At 41.1% G+C, this 27,952-nt stretch overlaps 1 protein-coding gene across 1 annotated transcript in view; it reads right to left on the reverse strand.

The window, feature by feature from the left end:
- The window catches only part of LOC136862927 (endosome/lysosome-associated apoptosis and autophagy regulator family member 2), a 388,733-nt gene that overhangs the window by 13,342 nt on the left and 347,439 nt on the right, over positions 1-27,952 (reverse strand). The window contains exon 15 of the mRNA XM_067139216.2: positions 25,958-26,212. Coding sequence (XP_066995317.2) covers positions 25,958-26,212 — 255 coding nt within the window. The remainder of the gene's footprint in view (positions 1-25,957; positions 26,213-27,952) is intronic.

The following is a 27,952-nucleotide window of genomic DNA, read 5'->3' on the forward strand; positions in this document are numbered from 1 at the left end:
TTTTTGCTAGTTGCTTTACGTCGCACCGACACAGATAGGTCTTATGGTGACGATGGGAGAGGAAAAGCCTAGGAATGGGAAGGAAGCGGCCGTGGCCTTAATTGAGGTACAGTCCCAGCATTTTCCTGGTGTGAAAGTGGGAAACCACGGAAAACCATCTTCAGGGTTCGCAGGGTTATTAAAGGCCTAAATAAGAAGAAGTCTCCCAGCCATGACAAGATATCGAATAAAGAAATCAAATCCCTGCCTTATAAGCCAGTAATATTTTTGTCATTTTTTTTTCGGCCTGTCTGAAAACGGGATACTTCCCTGGAACTTGGAAGACGGGGAAAATGGTCGTCATTCCAAAACCAGGGAAGGAAAGACTGTTCCCACAAAATTATCGACCGATTACCTTGCTATCGCACATCTCAAAAATATTCGAGAGGCTTCTCCTCACACGCCTCAATGCCTCAATGCCTCAATGCCCCACTTGCGGCGCTGCGCCTGGTCCAATACGTCACAAGGTCGTTCAATATACGCCGTAGCGTGCCAACAGTATTTCTCGACGCTGAAAAAGCTTTTGACACTAACTGGCACGAAAATTTAATTGTTAAACTGCTGGAAACATACAGGGTTCCAGCCTATTTGGCCAAAATTATTCAATCATAGTTAACTAATAGGAGCTTTTACGCCTTCTGTGAGGGGGAGAAATCGACCACAAGGGCCCTCCGAGCCGAAGTACCCCAAGGGGGAGTCCTCTCCCGATTTTGTACGGCCTATGTTTGAACGATCTTCCCACCCTTAAAGGAGTAGGTAGAAGTCCAGCAGTATGCCGATGACATAGCCATTTATACCACTCAGCGGAGAAATGACTATGCCGTCAAAGCGCTGCAGAAATGGATATCACTGTTCTGGAAGTGGTGTCTAAGGAACGAGGTGAAAATAAATCCTGCCAAAACGCAGGCAATTGTTTTCACCAAGTGCCTTCCTAAACTTAGCCATCTGACTATTAACAACGTCCCCCTGTCCTGGTCTAATAAAATTAAATATTTAGGTTTCACAATGGACCAAGATTTAACGTGGAAACTGATTATAGAACAGGCCTTACAGCGATCCGCTTCAAGGGTGGCAGCCCTGAGACCTCTGCTACATAATAGGCACCTCTCTATGAGCATAAGGAGAAACCTATATTTAGCATGTTTCAGGCCCATTCTGCTATACGGCTGCGAGGCCTGGTGATATATTCCGAAATCCCACATGCAAACACTCCACCGTTTCCAAAACAAAACCTTCCGTCAGATGACAAACGCACCTATTCTGAGATCTAATAAAAGGATTCTAACATAACCTCGTATTCCGCTTATTAGATCTCAGATAAATAAAATAGTCAAGATGGCTAAGTCTAGAATCCTCCTAAGTCATTCTACCGACCCAGGCATCGTACTCTTAAAACAGGCCGTAAGGACCAAGAAGCCGAATACCCGTTTCAAATATCGCGGCCCTTGGCTAACTTATGACCTATTTTAACTGGTCATCCATACCTCCCACGTTCGGCCTAATTTGACATAATCACTTAATATATCAAAATTCAAAATCACCCCCCCCCCTCCACGAAAAGGCCCGTTTGTTAAGCAGGAAGCTTTCCGCCTCCTCTGTTTCTTCTTCTAAACTAAACTTGCTCTGATCAATTATTTGGCTTTTAATAGAATAGCGAAGATCGCTTTTCCCCCATCAGTGCACGTGATGGAGATTTTCCGACTCATCGGCATGTCACGGAAACAGATGAGTAGAGGGGCATAGTTTTTGTCGCGGGACTCTCATATATTCGCTCTCAACAAAAACAAAAAAAGCCGAAAGGTTGACCTTATTCACCATCACTCTCAGCCAAACGCTCTAGCAGAGCACAGCACCGAGAGCCCAGCACAGAGCTAGCATCCTGAAGGCCAGCTCCCTGCCTGCGCAGCGCCTACTCGCCGGTACTGTCGTACCACCCGCCGCCCGACGGAGAACTACCACTGCTGTTTCCTGCGCGGTCCGTTCTGCCAGGTATACTCATCCCGGACTGCCCGTGTTCTCCTCCAGCAACGGAAACATATTAAGAAATCACAACCTGAACAACAATTATTATTCACAACCCCCACTGAACCCGCATTCTACTACTCACGAAATAATATACTACACGCTGATACAAATGACATAGCAATAGTTCAAAACATTCCACACAACTATACCAGAGATACCATGCCAGCACTCAGATCTGACCATCGCCCTGTACTTATACAACTAGGAGGACATGTGCAACACAGACACGACCCAAAATATATAAATGCTGCACTCATCAACTGGGAAGAGTACAACGACCAATTTGACTCCCTATATGAAGTCAGTGCCTTCCCAGAACCCACTACCACCCATCAAATAGACACAGCTATTAATGCCTTCACAAACATCATAATAACAGCTGCCAAGGTCACCCAAACCATACACACTCCCTAATCACATTATCAAAATAATTCAAGACAAAAACAAAGGCCGATTTAAATATCAGCGCACTAAAACCCTCCCAGATAAAATAGAATTTAACCGTCTTCATGCCAAAAGCAAACCGAGAAATCATAAACTACCGGAATAAACAATGGAACATCAAATTAAATGCAATAAATACTAAAAATGACAATCCTAATAATCTCTAGCAACTAACAAAAGTTTTTACAAAAACAGAAAGAGACATCCCTCCACTAAATGCACCCAATGGCCTCTCAGCCACCCCAAATAATGATAAGGCTTAAATTCTTGCAACCTCTCTTAAAGAACATTTTTAAACCCAATGACCACCTCACAAACCAACAACACGATAACCAAGTTAAAATAACCACAGAAAATTTCCTCCAAACACCTACACACTCACAAATTTCCCAATTTAAACGTACAGAAATTAAAAACATACATAAAAATCTCCCTAATAATAAAACCCCCGGGGAAGACCTCGTCCCCAACCCTTTAATAAACACTTAAATATTAGCATGATTGACCTGTTAACCTCAATATTTAACAGTATGATCAAACTAGAATACTTTCCACAGCAGTGGAAAATCACTAAAATTATCTGCTTTCCCATACCTGGAAAGAACCCAAGACTTCCTGAGAACTATAGACCAATCAGTCTTCTCGGTATCAGCTCGAAGATCTTCGAGAGACTACTGTAGCTAAGGACAGTCAACACAATAAATAATAACTTAATAAATGAACAACACGGCTTCCAACAAGGACACTCTACTGCACACCAACTTCTCAGTGTTACAGAATACATCACCCACGGCTTTCAACACAACCAAAGCACCACAACTATCTTCCTTGATTACAAACAAGCCTTCGATCGTGTCCATCACCAAAGCGTAATATATAAACTAATCAACCTAAACATTCACCCAACACACATCAAAATAATAAATCAGTACCTAAACAATAGTAAATTCTACACATCTGTTAACGGAGTAAAATCTGACCTAGTGGATAAACACGCGGGCATAGCCCAAGGTGATATACTTGATCCCATTTTATTTCTCGTTTACATTAATTATATCCCCCTCACAAATGACACCATAACCGCTATTTACGCCGCCGAAACCGCTATCCTTGCTAAAAGTCGCAACCCAGAAAAAGAAATACAAAATGTACAAGAACACCGCACCCTCCTGGAACTCTGGCTCACTAAATGGAAAATAGCAGTCAACATAAATAAAACTAAAGCCGTATTTTTCACCAGACGTCTCTATTTGTTTTACGTAGCACTGACACAGATAGGTCTTATGGCGACGATGGGACAGGAAAAGGCTATGAGTGGGAAGGAAGTGCCCGTGGCCTTAATTAAGGTACAGCCCCAGCATTTGCCTGGTGTGAAAATGGGAAACCACGGAAAAACATCTTCAAGGCTGCTGACAGTGGGGTTCAAACCCACTATCTCCCGAATACTGGTTACTGGCCGCACTTAAGCGACTGCAGCTATCAAGTTCTCACCAGACGTCGCATACAGCCCATACAGGGGTCTCACTCGATGCCCGACTGACATTAACACCACACATACAAGACACAATACAAAAGGCCAAAGGCATAACCCTCACATTATACCCACTCAAACGCAAAACAATACTCTGTCTCAGAAAACACAGAAATCATATATACCACCTCATCCTAACGTATGCCGTTCCAGCGATAGGCACCATCTCAATCAGTAACTTCAGAAAATTACACGCAATTCGGAACTGGCTTCTTTGACTTTCAGTTAAATACAAAACAATACGCACCACTGATCTACACGAAAGAATCAAATTACCATACCTACTAGACTACGCTATGAACCTCACTAAAAACTCCTATCAACAAGCACAAAACCACACAAACCCACTCATCCAACAACTAGGTAAATATGCACCAGACCTACACGACAAACTTAAACGACGTCCTAAATACATACTCATCCTAAAATACATACTTCGCAACAGATAAATCACCAAACAAACACTTAAAACACGATTTACACCAATACCAAAACTACTCTATCAACTACCGTTTTTGCATTCTCCGCTCCTACACTAAGCAACCAACAACATAGGCAGCAACCAACATCACAAGCAGAAACCAACATCACAGGCGCTCTAACATCTGCACGCTCTCACTAAATATTAAACACAACAGTTTAATAAATGTGCAGTCACTGCGAAAATATCATTAAATGCCCGTTACCCAACAAAGGTAAACCTTGGTTGCGGTTAGCAGTTGGATGGGTGACCATGCCAGCTCTACCACATATCTGAAACACTAAAATCTGTGTAAGCCATACACTCAAGCGAACAATGGAAACTTGACCCATTTAGCTGCATTTAATAATATGAATCATTTATTTATTAAAATTCACTTAAACCACATACTTATCAGTTAAGCAATATCAGGCGGGTTCACTCACTGGATGGGTGGCCAACGTCCGCACTTTTACTCATCTCAATTTCTCTTTTCACTAATAAATAACAAACCACTAAAACGCACTAAACCATTGTACATTTTCAACTAAATACTATTTTCATTAAACGGCTGGGTGAGGAGCATTAAATTGCACCGGAACCTGCAACCCTAACCAAACTCCCCCTCACGGTGGGAGGGGGAGCTTTACATTTTAATGGGTCGGCGTTCTCCGCCAGTTCCTGCAGCCAAGTCGACCAGGCCACACGTCCAGCCAAGCCACTGCGATCCTCGCCAGCCATCCATAGGGCAGCCCCCAGACCGCCAGCCAATCCCAGGACAGGAGCCCAGAAGAAAGCAAATTTGTCCAGTACTCAGTGTGGTTATCTGTTCGTGTCTTGTCTCGGCGCGATCCGATAAAAGTACATCTGATACGACTGATACCCACTGAGGACGCCTACTAGACGCTGGTTCTCTACGGAGTTTGACCGATTTTAGTGCTTTCACCTAATCCCCACCAAGTATCCTCCCCCTTCACTCACCATGACTAATTCCCCACTCAATAATATGGATAACCCTGGTAGATTGAGTAGCTGGAGCCATATTCAAATTTTAACCTCCCCCTGACGATCACCTTCAATCAGTCCTGACCCCTCAATGACAACGACTATGTTGTTGTTCATTCCCCACGCAACCAAACCCTAGCATCGCTAAACCACCACAGACAACAAATTGCCACAATCCTTCAACCAGCAACCCATTTAAACCATAGCCTAGCTGAAAACGTCAATTACTTCATGTACATCTTCCCTAACAACCCTGCCGACTGCTCTACATTGTCAGATCTCCTAACGAACAACAATATTCCCTTCACTCCATCCACCCAACATGAAGAACAAGTGGAAGATGAAGAAACTGAAGAAATTGATGAAGAAAACCCCTTGCACTACACTCGGAAAAATACCCCATTATCTATCGCCGCCAAATGCAACTTCCTAAACATCCCACTTACAAACCCAGGACCTATTCCACTCACTCGCCAAACAGTTATTCAAGCAATAGAACCAATCATAAATCACCACATAGCTGTCATTGAGAAGACCCACAACAATCATCTCATCGTCATTCCTTTCAGTAATAAATCCATACCCATCATCCTAAGCAACCTACAACACACTGGTATCCCCACACCCATTATAATCAACCCTGTAAATAATTCTTCTAATCAGCATGACCTCTCTCCGATTCCTACCCCACTCACACAACCACCGAAACCAGTACCCAAACCACTAACCGTTCCAAAACCAAACAGTAATAACCAAAACCCGCTACCAAGAAGTCCAAACTAAACCTCTTCCCCCCCCCACCACCCCCAGTGCTCTCATCACCACCTACCCATTCTACTCAAGCCCAGATCAATCTCCCACCCACACAAACAGATACGTAATCTGGGCCTGATGACCCAATACCCAGCATACAAAACAACACCACACAGACTTGGAGCAGGCATAAAAAAAACGTGCCCATAAGCTTGCTACATCCACCAACAGACACCCAGACTCGATCACACACACACACACACCCACACCCACACTCCTCCCATGTCACACAATGCTTTAATTTCCTGAAGCGAAATCACACCGCTGCAACTTGCATGAAATCCACCCGCTGCAATAGGTGTGGTGGTTCTCATCGCCACACAGTTTGTAAGGTGCCTCGGGACCAGGCGAAGTGCGCCAACTGCCATGGCAGCCATGCCGCTTCGTTTCCTGGCTGCCCTTTCATCAAACGGGCAATTAAGGCACACTAAAAACATGCACAACACCTAAACACACACAATAATCCTCGTCCACTCTTAAACCTTAAAATCTCACCCCCGAACACCCGCCCTCTCACCATCCCCCTCCCCCCAGCCCACTCAAGACACCACCACCCTCCTCCACAAACTGTTAAACATACTTTCACCCCACATCTCACTCCAAACACCCACTATGCCAAGCAGATAGCTTATCATGCATTAACTCGCCCCACCAAGCAACAATCCCGCCAAGAAAATCAACTCATCTCCTACCAACACAATCGCTAACCAGCACGCTCCCTCCCCCTCACGATAAATCGCCTTGCCATTCTCACTCCCTTTCAACTGCCCAGCCTTCACACAAAGCACTGTAACAGTTATAAAAGCGTCATGAAAGCTAAGCAACATTGGGCATGGTCGCCTAATGGATGGGTGACCCATCCTCTGAAATTGCTTCGCACAACACCGCCTCAAGACATCCTCGGACTCCGTCACAAGAGATCCAAGGCCATCTTCGATTAGTCGCCCCCTAAAATAAGGGCGCAGGTCATATTCTGACCAATGAAGAGTACTACAACAACCGGCCACAAAACCAAACCATCCAGCCTAGGAAAGAAGAACTCTTCAGAAATAGCACTCAAGCCTCAACAGGCTGATAGGCTAAAATTCTCACGTTGCCTGCCCTCGTACCACTTTTCAAATTTCGTGGCAGAGCCGGGAATCGAACCCGGGCCTCTGGGGGTGGCAGCTAATCACACTACCACTCCACCACAGAGCCGGACTACAAAAAATATATTATTTAAAATTATCAACAAGTAAACGACCAAATACATAAAGTTTTCCTGAAAATGTATGCCTGTCGTGATTTGCAAAATCCCTCGACCGTCGCCATCTCGTGCTCGTGACCGCAACGCACCGGTACATTTTCGAGGCGAAAATTCTCTTGCAATTTTCTCGAAAACGCCTAAGTAGTATGCCTTATTACTTGGACATTATGTTGTCTTAATGAACTATTAAAAGTGTACAAAATTTGAAGATAATCCGTCATCAGTTCCTTTTAAACCCCTTTCCACCCCAACTTTTATAGCACCATCCTCACCCCCGCCACAGTTTAGTCAGCTGAGTGCTTTGTGGGGTGGACCCGGCAATCTCTGGTGACGATATTCTCAATGAGCTTCATGCGAAAGGCTTTACAATTCGGATGGCCTTTCGCATCTTTAATTCCTCCGGGTCCACCTTCATTGTCCGCATCCTCCTGCCCACTGTCAAGGACATAGATCGCGTCATTGCCAGTGGAGTTTCAATTTTTCGGCATCATCATAGGGTGGAATCCTCCATAGCCCCCCCTCAGCCCATCCGTTGTGACAGGTATCTCGCTTGCAATCAGCACCCCACGGCGCGATGCGCCACTGAACAACCAGCCTGCACTCACTGTTCCTAGTCTTATTACATCTCCAAATGCCCTCATCTTCAACTTCCCCCAAATGTCATACCTGCAGGGACACTCACCCCACATATTCTCGCAAATGTAAAGCCCGCCCATCCCCTCCTGCCAACAGACCGGATCTCGTAGCCCCCCAGTACGATTGATTCCGTCACTGGCTCCAACCGCCCACTTTCCACCACCTACCGTTTAGGTCATAATCCGCTTCATGACCATATCCCTACTCAATATCCACCCCTTTCAACATTCCTTCATCCTTGAACAACTCCAAGCAGCTGCCAATCAACTTGCATTACCAAACCTCCCACTCAGGTCTGAACACACACTTCCCCTTCATCCCACTCGAGACATAGGTTTAGATCCCCATAGTACCCGGTCCCCTTTACTATCCCACCCACTCACCCCCACTCCCATCGCTATGATGACTACCTCTATAACTGGGCGGGACACCCTTTCCTAATTTCCATACCAACCTAGTGTAGCAGTCACCCAAGATAACTCAGATAATGTGGCAAAATCGGTCCCTTGCATACATAACTCCTACCAACAGGGAACAATTTAATTTTAGATTACATGACAACATTGTGGTGTTCAAATCTTATATACAGCAATGTACATTCAGTCCACCTTCACACTCCTCCCTTAGATACTTTATTACGCACTGGTGTCAACTTAGGTGAAGGATCTCCTGTATCATTCTAAGAAATCCACAATACTATACCTACGTGACTACACTGACAGAGAAGTTAGCAACTTCAGGAAAATCAAATGCTGAATTAATGATGTATATATCAAAACCTCTTTTCCCATCGTACATAATCATGTCACCCCTGTAACGGTATAGATCTTGTAATGCCACTATGAAAAAAAGTATGAAAGAAACAAGAAACGTCTTCTTTTTTTAACAAAATGTCACAAAAAGTTAAAGTGGTCAAGAAATTCCACTGTTGTAATCTTTCTTTTTTATATGTACGAGTACTATTGTAAACCAATTGATGCAAGAAAACAATCCACCCATAGACCGAAAAAAAACATACCATCTCCTTCTTACTTCCCATCCTTTACCCCTCTCATCAATCCCCCACTTCCTCTTCAACCTGCCCGCATCTTTTGGCCAGAGAGAGGGCGTAACCTCTAGGTGGCCCGCTCCATCCCTTCAGGATGGGGGATGAAGATATTTATAGTTAGTCAGTCAGTCAGTTAGTTAGTTAGTTAGTTAGGTGTCATCGTTTGTGCTCCGGGTTCACGATGTTACTCATCATCACACCACCGGCACTACTACAACTACAACCACCGCTACAGCATCTCTTTTGCAATCCATGAACATGTTCACCACTCCAGCCCATTACAGGGGTGTCTCATGCCCCAGCACGGACTTTTCACCCACTCATCTCATGATACCTCCGGCGCCTCAACGTTCATCTACGCCCAGGACTACAGTTAAACGCCGGAACTCTACCCCGGTCGACGACGACTCCTCGCGGAAGAAAGCCGTGGAGGCCACCCGAGCTACTGCATCCGGGGAGTAAGGAACTGCCTCCATGCACACAGCGCCTCCAACTCCGATCATAAATTCTTCAAGCGAATTTCCTCCCATCTCCCTCGCTCGTCGTGCTATCAGTCACCGCATTCTACACGGATCTCCAGATGGCACCCATAGCATCCTCCTACTCAACTCTACCTCCAAATTCCGCATTCCTTGAAATATTTTTAACACTCTTTCAAGGTTCAACGTGCAACGACATGCAATTGCTGACATCTCCCCCACTGCCAACGGGATGGTAATAAAGGTCAACGGGGATGATGCTTCCGGTCGACTCACGCACTCTATTGAAGCTATGCACCTAGGTTCCTCCTCTCCCCTCAAACCTCTCTCCTCCCCCACAATCAAACACTTCCTCCTCCCCCCTTCCGTCACAGAAGTTTTTGCTGCGTCATTCGAGCGTTAACCCCGACATCCCCGCGAAAGCCATCATCGCTGTACTGAATGCGGAGGCCATTCCTGCTAGGAATGCTTTCCGCACCAGGAACGCCAGTGTACCACCTTTATGGTGAGGATCCTACTCCCCACCACCGAGGATGTCGACCGGGTTCTCAGCAGCGGTGTGTCTATGGACCGTCACCATCATAGGGAGGAACCTTCACGTGCCCTGGCCCCTCATTCCATCAGATGTGAACGGTGCCTTGTCTACCACCAGCACACTACCGCACACTGCACTGCCGAACATCCGGTGTGTGGTCATTGCTCTGAGCCACATCCAACCTCCCATTGTTCTAATGTCCTACGCCCCGACAAATGTAACACCAGAGGGGAATCCCATACAACTTACTCCCGCCAATGTGAATCCCGCCCCGCCCTTCCCGAGAATCGTCCTGACATGGTCGCCCCTATCCGTACCACTGATACCCCTACCCAACCTACATGCTCCCTCTTCCCACCTCTAACCCTAGAAGATATCATCCGCTTTATCATCATTTCCCTCCACAATATCCGTCCACTCCACCGTCCTCTTGTCCTTGCCCAGCTCCAAGCAGCAGCCAACCAGACATTAAGCATGCACTTCCAGACACCCCACTCTGGCCTCCACACCTACTTCAACTTCACCCCCTTTGAAACATTAGTTTGATAATGGCCCTAGTCCCTTCCAGAAACAGGTCCCCTACACCCATCTCCATCGTCTCCCTCAACATCCATTCCTTCCACTCCAAGCGTCTCCACCTCCAAGCCAACACCACCCAATACCCCTAACACGTCCTCTTCCTCAATGAAACCAAGCTGAGTCCCCATCAGTTTGCACATCTTCTTGGCTTTAGATTAAACCGCGCTGACCACCCCTATGATGAAAGCCATGGGGCTCAGCTATCGCCACCCGCTCATCCCATCCTATTCGCAACCACACCCCTCCCCATCCGCTTTCTTTCCCTGATCCGTTGCTCTAACCGTTTACTTCCGATCCCGATTCGTTCACCTCGCTACCATGCGCTATTGGTCACATATTTCCTTACCTCTATAATATCCCACCTATTTTCCCACACCTTCCCCCACTTCCTGCTTCTCGCTGAACTCAACCTCACCTGCCGATCCTGCTCGAACTCAATGACCTACAAACCCTTCTTAGTGATAGAGACTGATCCCTCGTCCTCATCACAGGCCATACTGCCCTTCCTCCAACACCACACCAAATGCCATCATAGCACACAACTCCCTCATTCACCTTCTGAAAGTCCAACTCCTACCCAGCATCGGCAGTGATCACCTTCCCGTCCTCCTCCAGATTCTTTCCACAAACACCCGCTCTACCCCTCCACCACCAATCCCCATCGTTAACTTTTCAAAAGCAGACTGGCCAATCTACCATACCCATCTGTCTCAAGCCCTAGAAAACCCTCCTCTTCCTCTCTCTGACCAACAATCCATCGATAACCTCAACACATTAATACTTTCGGCTATTTCCTCTGCTTCTGATTCCAATATTACAACCACTCTCAGATCGTCTTCACAGCCTAGACTTCCACCATGCTTTGTACGTCTACAGAAGCTCTCCCAGACCTATCTCCAAGAATGCACATCCTCCCAGGAGCCGTATTTCCTTCGTCTTCACCGCCAAACCCTACGATCCATCCGCAACGAACTTGCCGCCCATTCCCGCCGTGTCTGGGCCTAAACATGCACCACCCTCAATTCCCTTCACACCCATGCCCCTATATATCGGTGAAAACTCAATAATCTCCTAGGCTCCAAGTCCATGCCCCACTACCCGATTGTACATCATAGCAGTTCTCCAACCAACACCACGGAAAAACTGGAGATCTTTGCCGAACACTTTCACAACCGCTTGAACACCGATTCTGATTCCGATTTCGACTACGCTGACTTACAACTCTACTTTACCTTAGCCTCCTCCCCACCACACATTCCCTCCACCTCCCTTTCATATCACCCATCGACACGCCCATCACACTGGCCAAAATTCAATCTTTCCTCTCTAAATCCCGGAACACCAACCCAGGACCTGAAAAACCCATTACCTTCATATCCATCAAGCCCCATACCTCTTCCAAACATCCTGGCAACCCTCTATACATTCATCCTCAGAACCGGCTTTTATCCCACCTCCTGGAAACACACCACCACGCTCCTCTTTCCAAAACCTGGCAAACCACTTTCCGCACTTGACTCCTATCGTCCCATCATCCTCATCACAGTCCTTGTCAAAATCCTAGACTAAATCCAAATCCGTCGTCAGCACCCCCACCTCCAAAGTAATCATTTGCTCCCACCTTCCCAATTCGGTTTCATTCCTGGACTCTTCACAACCGACAAACTCCTACGCCTCGTCCGGATCACTTCGAATAATTTCAACCGCGCCCGTCAATGAAATAAAATAACTGCTATCTTCACGATTTGCGTATATAAGGAGGGCTAATACCCAAAGCAGATCAGTGTGTCTATTACCACAGTCGAACCTGGTCGGTCGGCTCGTGGCAGTCGCGATGGAGCATGGAGTGACAGTCTAATTTCTACGGTGTTGAAAAGTAGAACTTGAAAAACAGTGATAAATTCTTGAACAGTGCTTGTATTTCGTCAAGTGATTGAAATATTCCGAGAACTTTCATTGACATGATGGTGCTATAAGACTTAGGATTTTTCAAGTGTCGAACATTGACAAGTGATTGAATACAACGTTAACTTAAACTCAGTGTCTATGCCACCAGACTTGCAATTTTCCCGTGTGTGAATAATTATCAAACACTTGGAAATAATTTTTTATGTGATAGATTGCGAACTGTATATTTGAACTTGCACTCATCAACCTTACGAGTGATCGAACCAAGGACTGTTGACTCCCCAGATCACTATGTCAATTACAACCAAAAAAATTCTCATATCCCCTCTATATGTTGCCTTTGTTTCCTTTAGAATTTCATCCATAACCATAATAAATATAAGTGGAGAAAATACACTTCCTTGCCTTAGTCCAGTTTCATTTCTAAATCAATCTCTTGTATCCATTGGAGTTTGACACAACTGGAACAGTTTTTATACATTGCTTTCACTAGTTCCCTTGATTGCCTTCTACATCCTTTTCTTTCCAGGGTTTGCCACACCTAATCTCTAATAACACTATCCTATGCCTTCTCTAGATCAAGGAATACCATCACCAGATCTTTTCCATATTCCCACTGTCTTTTTCATCAGTATTCTCATGGTAAATATAGGGTCCATCGTTGAACTGCCCTGTCGAAATCCATACTGCTCTTCTAAATTTCTTACCACACTTCCTCTCATCCTCCTTTCTATTATTACCTCTAATATTTTGGCTACTTGGGACAACAGTATAATTTCGTGATAAATGCACATAACTTCCTGACACCTTTCTTAAATACTGGTATTAGTACATCCTCACACCAATCAACAGGTACCATAAAATGTGTAACTTCGGCCACATTTTCGTATATTTTAAAAATTTAAACGTGAAATATTCCTCCTAATTTTCTGAAAAATATTATAAACATTCTGTCATGTTTGTTCTTCATTTTTAAATATGAACATAATTCTAATTGTTATTCAGTAATGAATTATGATTATCGAAAAAGTGGTCGGATTTACCCCATGTTTTGGATAACTTTGGCCACCACATAAATAACTCAAGAAACGAAGTTCTCTTCGACTTAGCGTTACTTCGGCCACCGTGAATGTTTTTAAAAAATCTGCAGAACACCCAGTATCAACAATCACAAACAAATTAAAACGATTTGTTGTGTAACATATGTATAGTTATAAAATTTACAGGATATTTCCAAACAATTCACATTTCCCCCAAAGGTGATACTATTTTATTTAGCCTAAGCATACACGCATTGTATGATATCACAAATTACATGTTCCATTGCATAAATACTTGAAATGGTACAAACAATAATAAATTAAAGGTACGAAAATCATAAAGTCCAATTGTATGGAGAGAAAAGAAAGTCAAGAAGGAAGCAATGTTGTAGACTGTCCTCATAATACACTGTCTTCTAATTATAAAATAGCCGGGCTGAGTGGCTCAGACGCTTAAGGCGCTGGCCTTCTAACCCCAACTTGGCAGGTTCGATCCTGGCTCAGTCCGGTGGTATCTGAAGGTGCTCAAATACGACAGCCCCATGTCGGTAGATTTACTGGCACGTAAAAGAACTCCTGAACCTCGGCGTCTCCGAAGACCTTAAAAAGTAGTTAGTGGGACGTAAAGCAAATAACATTATTATTATTATTATTATTATTATTATTATTATTATTATTATTATTATTATTATTATTATTATTATTATAAAATATCTGGGCTGTTATTCAATTTCTTAAACGTGTATCGTGCACTCAACTGATATCTGTATATGCAGCGACGTAGTCGTCTACAGGTACATTTATCATTGAAAATGGGAACCCTCCTTCCCCTCCCTGTCTGGATGAAATTCCCCTTACTTCTCAGAGGCTTGCTGAACCGTTATTGTGCCTTTATTTACCCATTGGAACCTGAATAACAGTCTAACCTGCAGGGACTATGATTATGCTTCAATTTTGTTTATTGAGACTCGGTCAAAAAATAGCATTTTTACAAAGCTATATACATCACAGATCAATGCCCAATATTTTAATAACTGCTTTTCAGTCTTCAGTAGTGAATCATTGTGTGATAGTTGTTGAAGCAGCTCTGCAGATGAAGTAGAACATCACATTCTTCACATAGCCACCTCACTTCGGACATTATTTTATTAGCCTTGCACACTTTGCAGGGCCTAGAAGGATGTTTCTTCCTTTTTGTTGGAGGAATAGGCACTAGAAAATGTCCCCATACTTTTACCTGAAGCCGCAGGTGGCTCTCTTGACTGGGCAGTCTTCCTTTTATTGTTCTAGGCGGGAGAGCAACGCTCTGCAGCAATCGCTCAGCAAATGCTGTGCGAAAGTCTGTATAATGCAGCCGCCTGCCAGTAACCTTCATGAATACAAAATATGAATTGAAGATAGCCATATCCAATAGATACAGGATTGTCTTTTTATAACCTTTGATAGTCGGTTGCGTTATGGGGAAATATGAAAGGACTTGGTCTTGACGGTCTACAGCACTCATTTTCCTGTTGTATCTTCCAATACCCTTGGGTTTTCTCACTACTTCTTCTCCTCCACCTCGTTTTCTTTGAATTTTCACAACTTAAAAGTCCAAGTCCTTATCAACAGATGAAAGCAAATGCACGACCTTTCTGTCTTTCCATTTTATGGAAAGAATATTATTATCTGTCATACTAATAGCCTCACCTTTCATCAGTTTTACTGTGTGGAACTCTGGAGGCATGTTCTTCCTGTTACAGCACACGGCACCCACAGCATGAGTTCCATTCTCCTTTATAAATTTTAATTCCGAACCTGGCTCTTTTGGAAGGATTGTATTGTGCAAATGAGAACCCACGTTGAAATTTCATAGGACTCTCATCAATACCTACAGTAACTTATATCTCTGTCAAGATAGTAGATATTCTGAAACTTTGTTTGCAAATATGAAATAACTGGTCTGATTTTTCTTAGACTGTCATTTGGATCTGTAACATGTCATCAGAGAAGTGCAGAAATCGCAAAATTTGACAGAATCGTTCAAATGTTATAGTTTCTGAAAATATTTTAGTTTATAACCTTCCTGTTGGACCAGTACAACTTGAGTTTAGGTTTTCTTACCTGACTCATGAAAATCATCAGTGAAAAATATGCCTTTATCTCATCAACCATACAAGGATATCATTTACTGTCACATTTCAGATTTTTTCTCATTAAATTATTCGCCTGGAAAGCAGCATAGTCATCAGTTTCTATCACAATCATTTCCCAGAACTCATCCCCAAGAAATTTGGAGCACACATCTAATACAGAAGGATTTGTGCCCAGTCTTCTCGAAACAACGGCACTGAGACCAGAAACACAAGTGAATGGAACTGTTTCTGGTGTATTGAAAATGTTTGACCCATTCCATGTTGAAGATCCATCTCGTAAAGCAGCCCCGCCACTTCGGTCTTCATTTACATTGTCCGTGCTGTCGTCATCACTAGAATCATTTTCCTTAACACTCTTACTATCATCGTTAGTGTTAGAAATATCACTGTCTTCTGAAGAAAAATCATTCTCATTATCACTTTCTAACGACTTCACAATATCTACATAATCATCAGCCATGTTTATTTACTATCAAGCGCAAGCAGATAGAATTTTATTTTTTTATACAGCATTCTTTGAACTTTAGAGGGTGGATTCCATTTAGAAGATTCACTGAACTTCAAGGAGTAATCTACATGTGGCGCAGACTCATCACGTGCTAGTAACTAAAACTACAAACACTCATAAGTTGGTATGGAACAGTTCCGTATGTCGACATTCGGTCCATTTAGTCGGCACCAATGAGTTAATCCCTTCCAAAGTGTTCTTGAGGTAATGTGCCATATCAATACCTTGAATTAGTGATCCAGTCACACATGTTTGAAATTTTATTCTACATGTTCTGTATTTGGCGTGCGCGGATACGAGAGGGGGGGGGGGGGGGAGCCTGTGTGTGTGAGGACCAACGAGCTAGAATAACATAGAGTGGCGGAAGCGCTGCCTGGGTGAACCTAATAGAACGAACGTCCGCCATGTTTCCTGTTGTCACACAAGCAAGGGGGCATGGCCTTTAAATGACGAAAAGTGTAGAAAATACGCATTTTAGAATCACTGGGGGAGAATTAAAGACCGTTGCCGAAAGCTTGAAGCATTAAAGCGAATACCGCCACTTCATCATATTGCGGCACGAGGCCAACATCACGATCAGTTGATTGTAGGGTAGTTCGAAATCATCGCACTGTGACATACGAATAGGCCTCGAAATCGGAACAAGAGCGTTACCCTGCTTGGCTGTTGTGGTTAAGCGTAAATTAGAATAAAAACGATGGACATAAATATTTATGACAGGAAGCCTTAAAATCATAGGGACCTACAATAGGTTACAACCTCATTCTGGTCATATTTTTAAAATTATTGCATCCTCATGAGTACTGTGTTCCTTTCTTAATCTGTTTATCCTTGGTTTTTCCTACGGACTCAGCGACGGATCCCACCTCTACCACCTCAAGGACAGTGTTCTGGAGCGTGAGACATTGGGTCGGGGGATACAACTCTGAGGGAGGGCTACACCTACTATGCTGAACAGGGACCTTGTGGGGGGGAAGGAAGCGGCCGTGGCCTTAAGTTAGGTACCATCCCGGCATTTGCCTGGAGGAGAAGTGGGAAACCACGGAAAATCACTTCGAGGATGGCTGAGGTGGGAGTCGAACCCACTTCTACTCAGTTGACCTCCTCAGGCTGATAGAATCCCGTTCCAGCCCTCGTGCCCCTTTTCAAATTTCGTGGCGGAGCCGGGAATCGAACCCTGGCTTCCAGGGGTGGCAGCTGCTCACGCTAACCAGTACACCACAGAGGCGGCCCATGAATACTTTACCACAATAATCGTTTAGTGTAATTATTTATTATAATATAGGGGGGATATCATGTTTTTCCCATTACCATATCATATTGGGATTACTAGCTGAAAGGTAAGCTTGAAAGTTGTCCATTATGAAGTGTGGCATAGTTTTAAAAACCAAGGCAACAGGCATCTACAATAAAGGCTGTATACATTTCAAAAATAGCAGTAAAATACTGTATTTACCATACTTGGTGTACGTTTGAACGAAATAAGTGGGGTTTTTTGTGGTTACGTTTTCTTGGTGGTGGGCGCTCCATTTCCTTTATTTGTAAATGTGAATGAAAATTAAATAGGGCTGGAAATGTACAGAGCATAAGCAACTGAATTGAGTGGGATACCATTTATCTCTTTTCGCTCTCACAACGCATTGTTCCGTTAATTCCTTGTTCTTTAAACGAAATCTGAAACAAAATTCGATAAACAATTACCGTGGCTATCCGTACTTTCGCTAAGTAAACAATAAAATGGATTTAATTACAAACAGAAATTACAAAAAGGAATCTCGGCTATAATTCAGTAATACTTACTTAAAGTACGATATATCCTTGGTTCTATTACTCCGATTAGTACAACCATACGCTGGGCTTACGGCTGGCATTCTTGAAAGCGAGAATCTATGTTTTTACTTCTTAAAACTTAGGGAATTAAATTGGCATGCACGATCTCCCTGTCACCTCAACATATGCTCTCGCGCCAATTCACTTTGTTTTGACAACCGTTAACATGGCTGCCCCTTATCAACTTGCTTCAAGCAGGGAGCACTGATGACAGGCATACAGCCCCTCTATGTTATTCTAGCTCGTTGGTGAGGACTGATGCCATGGAAATTTCCATGCAAGGAGCGAGTGCGATGAAGATAATTGTGCGATGGAAACAGAAGAGGGCAGTTCTCGAGTGTGTACCACGTGATAATGCCGTGAGGGTGAAGATCGCAGAGAGCCAACATTCCGCACAGAAATTTTAAATGGATAGCCAGCCTAGCGGGACGATAAAGTGGAGTTAAATTAAATTTGCATCTCAATTTAAACTATAATTAGGATAACTAATGACACTATATGCCTCTTCAGAATTTAGAAGAAAAATTGACCAGAAGGGATGTGCTATACATTCCCGAGTAATGTAAATTACGCAGTTGTGTTATTATTACATAAAGGAAGCGTCCCCACGCAATACACAGACCACATGGCCTGCTACGGGAATTCCCCCAATTGCTTCAAAGGCAGGGATGACGCTTTGAGCAATTGCAAGAATTTGAATCCATTTCCACACACAATCAAAACTCATGAGTTCATCTTAGCTACCTCTCGAAAGCACTGCTTCACTGATATTCATGATATCAATGGAATAGATTGGTATCATCTCTGGGAGGTTTTTAGGGTCAGCCATCTTATGCCAGTTATAAATAAATAGGGCAGACAAGCATGCACCCCTGTCGGTCTTGGAGGAGACACGTTGCTATCTGCATGTCAAACGGTCGTAAAAAATATTTCCTTTGTGCGGTGAAAAGTGGAAACAGTATACTGAAAAACTGTGCTTGACTACATAAAATTATTCAGAAACATTTTGCTATGTATTTTATGTGGTAGATTCCGAATTATGTAAATATCATAGACATGTAAAGACGAGATTATTATCCTTAGTTTGAGCATCGCGGGAAGTGCCGACCATATAAAACTAAGGAGTGTAGTGTAAGCGAGCTCATTACTGAAAGATAAGAAAAATAGTTTCATAAAAGTAAAGCCGCGCCTGAACACAGATAGACCCGGATAAATTCAGTGCAGGACTAGGATCTTGATATCCCTGTAAAATGTGATTTGAAGTTACGTAAACATGTGGCTAATATTTTGTGTTGATGCAACAGCTTTCTTCAGTGGAGAACGAGATACAAACCACGTTCCAGGAAACAGCGACTCAGTTCTGGACCCCTGATATTCCAAGGATGATCGCCGCTGTCATGGAATTATAAGTCTTCCCAGTATGGGCCTTCCCGAGGTTCAAACAGAAAGCATAATGCAGTAATGAGATAAGTGCATAATCCCATTATAAGTAATTATGAATGCATTGCTTGTAAATAATTCATTATTAGATTAGGATGTATATTTATCCTATTTAGGGATTTAGTATAGGAAGCTTTTGAGTGAGTTAGTTTAGTTAAATTTTGCAAAAAAATCATGAAGGGATTGCTGTAATTACTTAACTTTAATTTTTAGTTCACAGTAATGGTGCAGTTCAATGTTTGGGAACGTATTAGATGTAAAGTTTCAGAACAGGATTTTTTTATTTATTTTGTGTTTGCATTAGTTTAAAGGTTAAGGTGGGGGTAAATAATGGTATAATGATTGCATGTAAATAGAGTCTAATTAGTGTATCTTTTTGAAGCCAGTTGGTTGGGCCAGGAATGCACTCAATATATTTTTTATGTCAGTTAGTAGGAGTTAGTAGCATAAGGTCCATGGCTGCAGATTTGCTGTATGGTGTACTATGAACGATGCTGGGATTCGAATCCAAGACCTCCATTCAGACAGAGTTTTCCGTAAGGAAGCACTTTCATATCAATTTCATCTTTTCCCCTGAATTTTAAAGAAGTGTAAATTTTTTTATATGACAGGTCATATGAGTTTAAGATCGTTGTTCTTCCTTGGACGTGCTCAGGTCATGAACCCTGCTATATTTCTTGAGGATATGTCTGCAGGAATTGGATAGTGAGAAAATCCCTTTGACGATATGATTATTTCAACTTATGATTTGTTTATCCTGCCAAAGGTATTGGCAGTGACATTTCTGTGAGATGGGATTTAAGAAAGTATGTTCTCAGTAGACTGAAGTATTTAAGGTATTGTGTGAGGTTTTCACGCAGAGTTGATATTTTTAAAGGGCTTGTGAAATAAAGCATACCGAGGGTCTGAAGAGGTGTGATTACTTGTTTTGTTTCGTCTGTCAGTGTTACATGAATGGCTCTCTGAGAGAGGGTCGTGCGAGGTCAAAAAGACACACTTTTGACCGAGTTCATGTTATACAATCACAAGGGAGATTTAAATATTTATGTTTGTTTTAAATACTAGGAGATAGTTCGTCTGTAAGGCCAGGTAATTAATTAACAAATATAGGTGATAGGAACTCCTTTCGTAAATAAAGTATTTAGGGTTTTTCTTTTCAGCCACCTGCCAGAATGGTAGAAGATCCATGATTTGAATCCCGGCAAAACTAACATGAATTGGCCTGGGTTTTTCTTTGACCTGGACAGAAATGTACATACAGCCAGTGGTTGATTTTGTATTGTTTAATTGTTTTGTTGTTTCTTGTTTGATGATATATGTGGTTTTGTTTGTTTGTTACGAGTAAATTCTGGCTTTACTCACGTAATAATAATAATAATAATAATAATAATAATAATAATAATAATAATAATAATAATAATAATAATAATAATACTTAATTAACGGTAATACCATTTTACATAACAGTAGAGAAGAATAAACAAAACACAACACGCTAAAAAGATAGTTCAATGGAGTATAAGTAGAAAAATATGTACAGATATATACACAAGTTATATTACAAGTAAGCACAGGGAAGTAATAGTCAATTCTGGAGATTATGTAAGTGATTTCAAAATTTTGACAATGAGCAGTTAAATATATCAATACCGGTATCTACTTTGTTTAGAGATCTTTACATTCATTCAATTGGCCCATTGAATGCATAGTTAGTTCTATGCCAATTTGTAGACAATGTATTCTTGAACCTTGTGCATTTGTCTGGTACATGTACGTTAATTTTTGCAAGGAGTTGTGGACAATTCACCAAGAAATGAAGCAATTTAAAAATGAAGAGTGTATCCAATAATTCACGGTGTTGTGACAGGCTATGCAGATTTGAGGACTGTTGTAGGGATGTATAATCAACATTATCATATGAGAATCCTGCTCTAAATGAATATAGACAAAGAAATTTATGTTGTACTGAATCTAATCTATGGATAGAGGTCTGATGAGAAGGGTCCCAAACAGGTGTACAGTATTCTAGTCTAGGGCATACCATAGACACATACAGCAATCAATAGGTAGCTAAGTTTGAAAATTCTCTAGAATATCTAGTAATGCAACCCAATCTTTGAAATGCTTTCTTACAAATATTTTCAATATGTTCATTAAATGATAGGTTATAACTGAATAAAACACCAAGATCATTAACTTGTGAAAAAGGAGTTAGAATGTTGTTACTAAATTTGTACTGAAATGACATTTTCTTCTTGTTTTTAAAAAATGATATTATTTTACATTTCTCATGATTAAGTTTCAACCCATTTTGAATACAGTACTTTTCCAGATGATGTAAATCTTCTTGAAGTTTTAAACCATCAAGTGGACAATTAATTTGCATAATTTTTTTTTGCATCATCAGAAAACAAAAGCAATTCAGAATTCTAAAGTATATTTTTAATGCCATTTAAGTAGAGAGTAAAAAGTAAAGGCACAAGGTGAGACCCTTGAGGAACATAATGATTCTGGGTGCATATTTTCTCGGGCCCAAATATTGGATCATTCTATTTATGTGTATAACTTCATTTTATTTGTGATTTTTGTGTGTAAATGGTAGGTGGTCATTAGCCACTCAAGTAGCTTCAAATATTATTCTTGTTTAGTTTTAACTTGGTTCCCAGTATGGAAGGGAATGTAATATAGGGTTCACTGATGCATTTGTAATTACAATAATTTATTAGATCATTAATGGGGATGTACTTATCTGAAATAAATTAAAAATCATTCATCATGAGATTTTCTTTTTGTATATTTTGGAGGGTCATGTACTCCAAAGTATGGTCTTAAGGACCTATGTAAATGTATGTATCAGTTTATTTTACTGTTTTTCTATTTGTCACCAAGGCCATTAAATATTAGTTTGCTCATATTGGGAGAATTTCATTTGCCATAGCACAGTGCATCCTGAATTTTTCCCCCACACCCCTAAGCTTGTAAGCAAGATATAAGTTTCTAGACTCGAATAAACCACCCCAAGAATTCCAGTAATCAAGATCAGGGGTGCAGAGAAGTGTGCGTTCGAATCCTGCACAGGCATTGGGCATTGCCACATCTGGTGTCAAGGATACTTGGATTTAGCTTTCATGGTGGCATAATATTTCAAGCCAGAAAGGGTTTAGTAAACAGGATTGTAATTACAATACTAGTGGCCGTGTAATATTTTCCTGTATGTTCTTGGCATAGCTGAAGTTTCCCCAGATGAGGACAACTTTTATCACAAAGCTATTCCTTGAAAAACCTATTTGAATAAAATACATCAAATTGCGTTGTTCAGTTACTAGACAAACTTGCATTTTGACCCCATAAACCACTGAAACAGAGAATCGAATGCTGGGGCTAGGGAACAGTTTGTTTTCTGCTGTTGCCAGACAAGACAATAGTTGGAGCTGCGAAAGAAATCGATTGACTCAACAATGAGCCCACCAATGTTTTCTGGACTGCCAAGTGTTGATAGAGCATTTCATTGTGTGTTCATTTTAGTTGCTGCAAGTGGTTCATCTTTTTCAGTATAGAAGACAGGAGAAAATCAGTGTTGCTATTTGTCAGTGGCCGATTTTACCCTGTATGGCTGAAGTTACCCTACATTACGGTATTTACTTTTACTTCCATATACACCTTAGCAGCCTCTATAACCAATGTAGACCAATAGGTCCTGCTGCCTTTATCATTCCCACGCATATTTCATTTATCTCTCCTGCTTTTCCTGTTTTCATTTGTTTAACAGCCATTTCCATCTCTGCCATTGAAATATCACACTCTGTTTCTGGATCATCCTCATTTACCACTACACTCTTCTGCATCATTTCTCACATTCAGGAGTTTACTAAAGTAATCTTTCCACCTATTCTTTATCTCTTCTGGGTCTGTTATTACATTTCCACAGTCTTCCTTCAATTGTTTTATGAAGATTTTTTCTTTTCTCTTATTTATTATCGATCCGTGCAACATCCATTTTCTACCATTTACACCCTTTTCCAACTCTTGTATAAATCTCTCCCAACATTTTCTCTTATCCTCATTTACCACTTTTTTACACTTACTTTTAATTTCCTGATATTAATCTTACTTTCTTCTTTTCTATCTCTATTCCATTTTTGCCATACTTTCTTCTTTTGTTTACCGACCTCCTTCACCTTTTCATTCCATCAAGGTGTCTCCTTTTCCTTCACTCTTGCTGAATTCTGACACAAATCTTCTCTGCCGAGCCAACAGATGTGTTTTTAAATTTAGTCCATTCTTCTACACTTTCCATCTCTGATATAGGGATGTGTTGTTTTAATTCCTCTTGAAATTTCTCCTGAGTTCCTGCATCTCTTAATTTCCATACATTTATTTTCTTCTGTCTTATTTCTTTTACTCTCACAATTTTACCGATTTTCAATTTTGCTACCACTACACTGTAGTCTCCATGAAATGCTTCGCCTGGTAGTGCTGTTACATCCATTAACTGTATACGATTTTTTCTCAACCAAAAAATAATCAATAACTGTTTCTGTTGTCCTTTCATCCCAGCCACATTCAGTGATCTTTCTACAGTTCTTCTTTATGAACCAAGTGTTACTCACAATCATTCCATTTATCTCATAAAAATCAATCAACTTATCTCCTTCACTGTTTCTTTTCCCATATCCAAAAGGCCCATTGACTTTTTCCTTCCTAATTCTGTTATTTCCAAACCTGCATATTGAGATCTCCCATAACTACGCTACTACATCGTTGATTACTTCCTCAAGTGTCTCCAAGAATTCCTGTATATTTTCCTCACTGTTTTCAGCTTGGGGTGCATAAACTCGGATGAAGTCTCTGACTCCTTCTTCCGCCCTCAGTCTTACTCTGATTTTCATCCAGGACTTTGTTAACAATCACTACTACTCCATTCTTTGCCTCATCTCCTTTACTCCAGTATAGCATGTACCCTCTACTCATCTTCTTCACTCCCTTTCCCTTCCATTTGATCTCAGTCAGTCCCATCATTGCAACATTCTCTTTCACCATGAAGTCAAAAACTCTTCTGACTTTCCTGTCAGGGTCATAACATTTATTATTTCCACCTCCATAATATTGGTTGCTGGTTGCCCTCTTATCACAGCTCCCCCAGAACAAGAACTGCGCGTCACATTTAGCAGGGTATGACCTAACCTTTTCCGATGCTGATATTTACCATCTGTTTTTGTCCTTCTTTACTGATACTTAATCTCACTGTTTAGCCTATTGTTACGATGGCGTTGCCACTCCCAAAGACATCTTATAGCTACTGCCAACAATTATTGAGGCCACTCTTTACACGGGAAACAAACAACCCTGCTGCTGATAAATAGTGTACTCATACTATTCCCTAAGTACTGGGTTGCCTCTTCTGCAATCTCCACCGTTCCAAAGTCCATCTTCTTTGACATAGATACTGTTGAGGTCTTCACTCATAACCATGAGCTGGGACCCTTACCAGATGATACACACCGAGTCAGTGTGCTCCCAAAGTATTTTGTTAAATTTTGGATTCATTCAGATGACGGTTTTTTGAGAAACAATGTCTTAAATTTGACACATGGTTGAAACACACTTATAAACGAACCTCTTTTTTTTTGCCACCCACCTGTGATAAAATATATTTAAGTATAAATTAAAAATTTGAAACCTACATGACCTAACGTGAAATGAAATGAGGAAAATGATGGTGTTATTGGATTTTCTGTCAGCCCATTGGTTATTTAATAAACAACCTCCAAACGCGAGTACACATAATATTTTGGTCGACAGTAGGTAGATTTCTCTATCATCTTGTAATAAACTCATGAGACAAACAGCAGAATGAAAGCAGTTATGATTTCCTACAGTTTTTATGATCTCCTGCTGTAGAAAAAAAGCTCCTCTTTGACCGCATAAGTATCATTTTTACAACATATCTGTTACCTATGTTGATTTATGGCCTAAAATCAACCTTTAGCATGACAGATAACAGTCAGATAACATAAAAGATTTTTGATCAAGCATCCAGAATGCCAGAACAATTCCAGATGCCTCCAATTAGTACTGAAATGACTGGAAATACAGTAAATGGGTTGAAGTGGTGTTATCACAAGATAAGAATGTCCCCAGCTGGAACACCTCAGTCCTATGTTTAAAAGACGATGATTCATTAAAGACCTAAACATGGTTTGTTGATACAAGTACGGAAAGACCTGACCTGAAGATCTTTGCCAAGATTACTCACCTTGCCTGTCATGGCCTTTATCCGATTAATAATGCCAGCACTCCGTGGTTGTGTAAACTGGATCTCTTCTTCTTCTCCGTCATCTAGGGCACAACTCTCGGCAGGGGCAAGTTCATTTTCGCCATCTCCATCACGGCTGTTTGATGATTGCACCAGTTTCATGTATTTGTATTCCAAATTCTGTGTCTTTTTCCAGAAGTATAGCATGAGCCCACACAAGAACAGTACCAGAAGTATGGTTACAGCTATCACAATCTGAAATTATAAAAACAAGACTTACAATTTTGAACAATCATTGCACAATGTTATATTCATCAGGTGGAATCGATCAATCAGTCACTGCTGATCTGCATTTAGGTCTGTCCCCCATGTGGTAGATTCCCTATCAGATGTTTACCTAGCCTTTTCTTAAATTATTTGAAATAAGTTGGAAATTTATCATACATACCCTTGGTAAATTATTCCAATTCCTAATTCTTTTGCCTCAATTGTCCTCTAGAATTTTCCAACTTTATCTTCATATTATGACCTTTCATACTTTTAAATTCTCCATTCAAGCTCATTCATCTATTAATGTAATCCCACGCCATCTCTCCACTCACAGCTCAGAACATACACTTACTACTACAGTTTATGAATCTCATATTCATATCTTCCGTATTGATGATGTATAATACACAACATTCCCTTAAAAAAAGGAGAAATTAAAAATCCACCTTTTTTCTACATGTTTTTCATTCATTATTTTAGCATGTGGCTGAAGAAGGCCTAAATATTGGCTGAAAAATATACCACAATTTTTAATTATGATCTTTTAAGTGTTTTTAATATATATATATTGAATACAGTATATTGAATTGTATTGACTAAGGTGAATTTTTAATGTCTCCTTTTTAAAGGGAATTTTGTGTAACATACACTTAGTCCAGCTGTCCGTCTTCTTACTCCAAAAGTCTTCCCAGCCCAAAGTTTGTAAATTTTTGCAACACTACACTTTTAATGTAATAGACAAGAAAAATGTTCCACCGATCAATACATTTATTGTGAATGAATTATTGCACTAGTACCGGTTTCGGCCTATCTTGGCCATCATCAGCTAGCACACAAATTTACAGTCATTAGACAAAATTACAAAGCTGTTACGTAAGAGCATCCGGATGTCTAATGAAAGATGGAAGTAAAATATTGCAGTATGTTGCGTTAAAATATCTCTGATTAAAAGTGATGATGGTTAGAATAAACTAAAACCTATTGATTGAACATGGACATGAGTACATAGACACATTAAAATATATATGCCACATCATAAGACACTAAAAAATATAGCACATTAAACACATTAAAAAATGGTATATTTTAAAAACGTCTATTAAAATTTGAGTTCATGTTGCGTTGCATTGATCCTTCAATCCTCTTGTAGTTCTTGTGTTGATTCAGTTGTATTAGGTGAATATCGAGAATGTTCTATGGCTGATATATTTATTTTGTATTAGTATGTTATAAGAACTCTTGTCATTAAAATTTGAAAATTGAGCACTGTGCAATTCAACTGTTGATGTAGTCAGGTAAGATTTATATATACAGCAAGATAGGGTTTAATTTTAGAGCAGTTGGTGGTGACACTTCTCTCCTCTATGCACGTTATATGGTTGTTATCTGTAAAGAAAAGCTAATATGAGTATAGCGTATGTATGAAGGAATGCCTGGATGTATGTGTGAAATGAAAAGAGTACTTACTGTTGTTGCTGTGGAGGTTGTGTGCCGATATGTTTGGAGATATCCGGATGCTCTTACGTAACAGCTTTGTAATTTTGTCTAATGACTGTAAATTTGTGTGCTAGCTGATGATGGCCAAGATAGGCCGAAACCGGTACTAGTGCAATAAATCATTCACAATAAATGTATTGATCGGTGGAACATTTTTCTTGTCTATTACATTGAATCCAATCAATACGGAATATGAAACTTATAAATAATAACACTACACTTTTGTCA

The sequence above is a fragment of the Anabrus simplex genome, chromosome 2 (genome assembly GCF_040414725.1).
Source record: "Anabrus simplex isolate iqAnaSimp1 chromosome 2, ASM4041472v1, whole genome shotgun sequence".
NCBI lineage: Eukaryota > Metazoa > Arthropoda > Insecta > Orthoptera > Tettigoniidae > Anabrus > Anabrus simplex.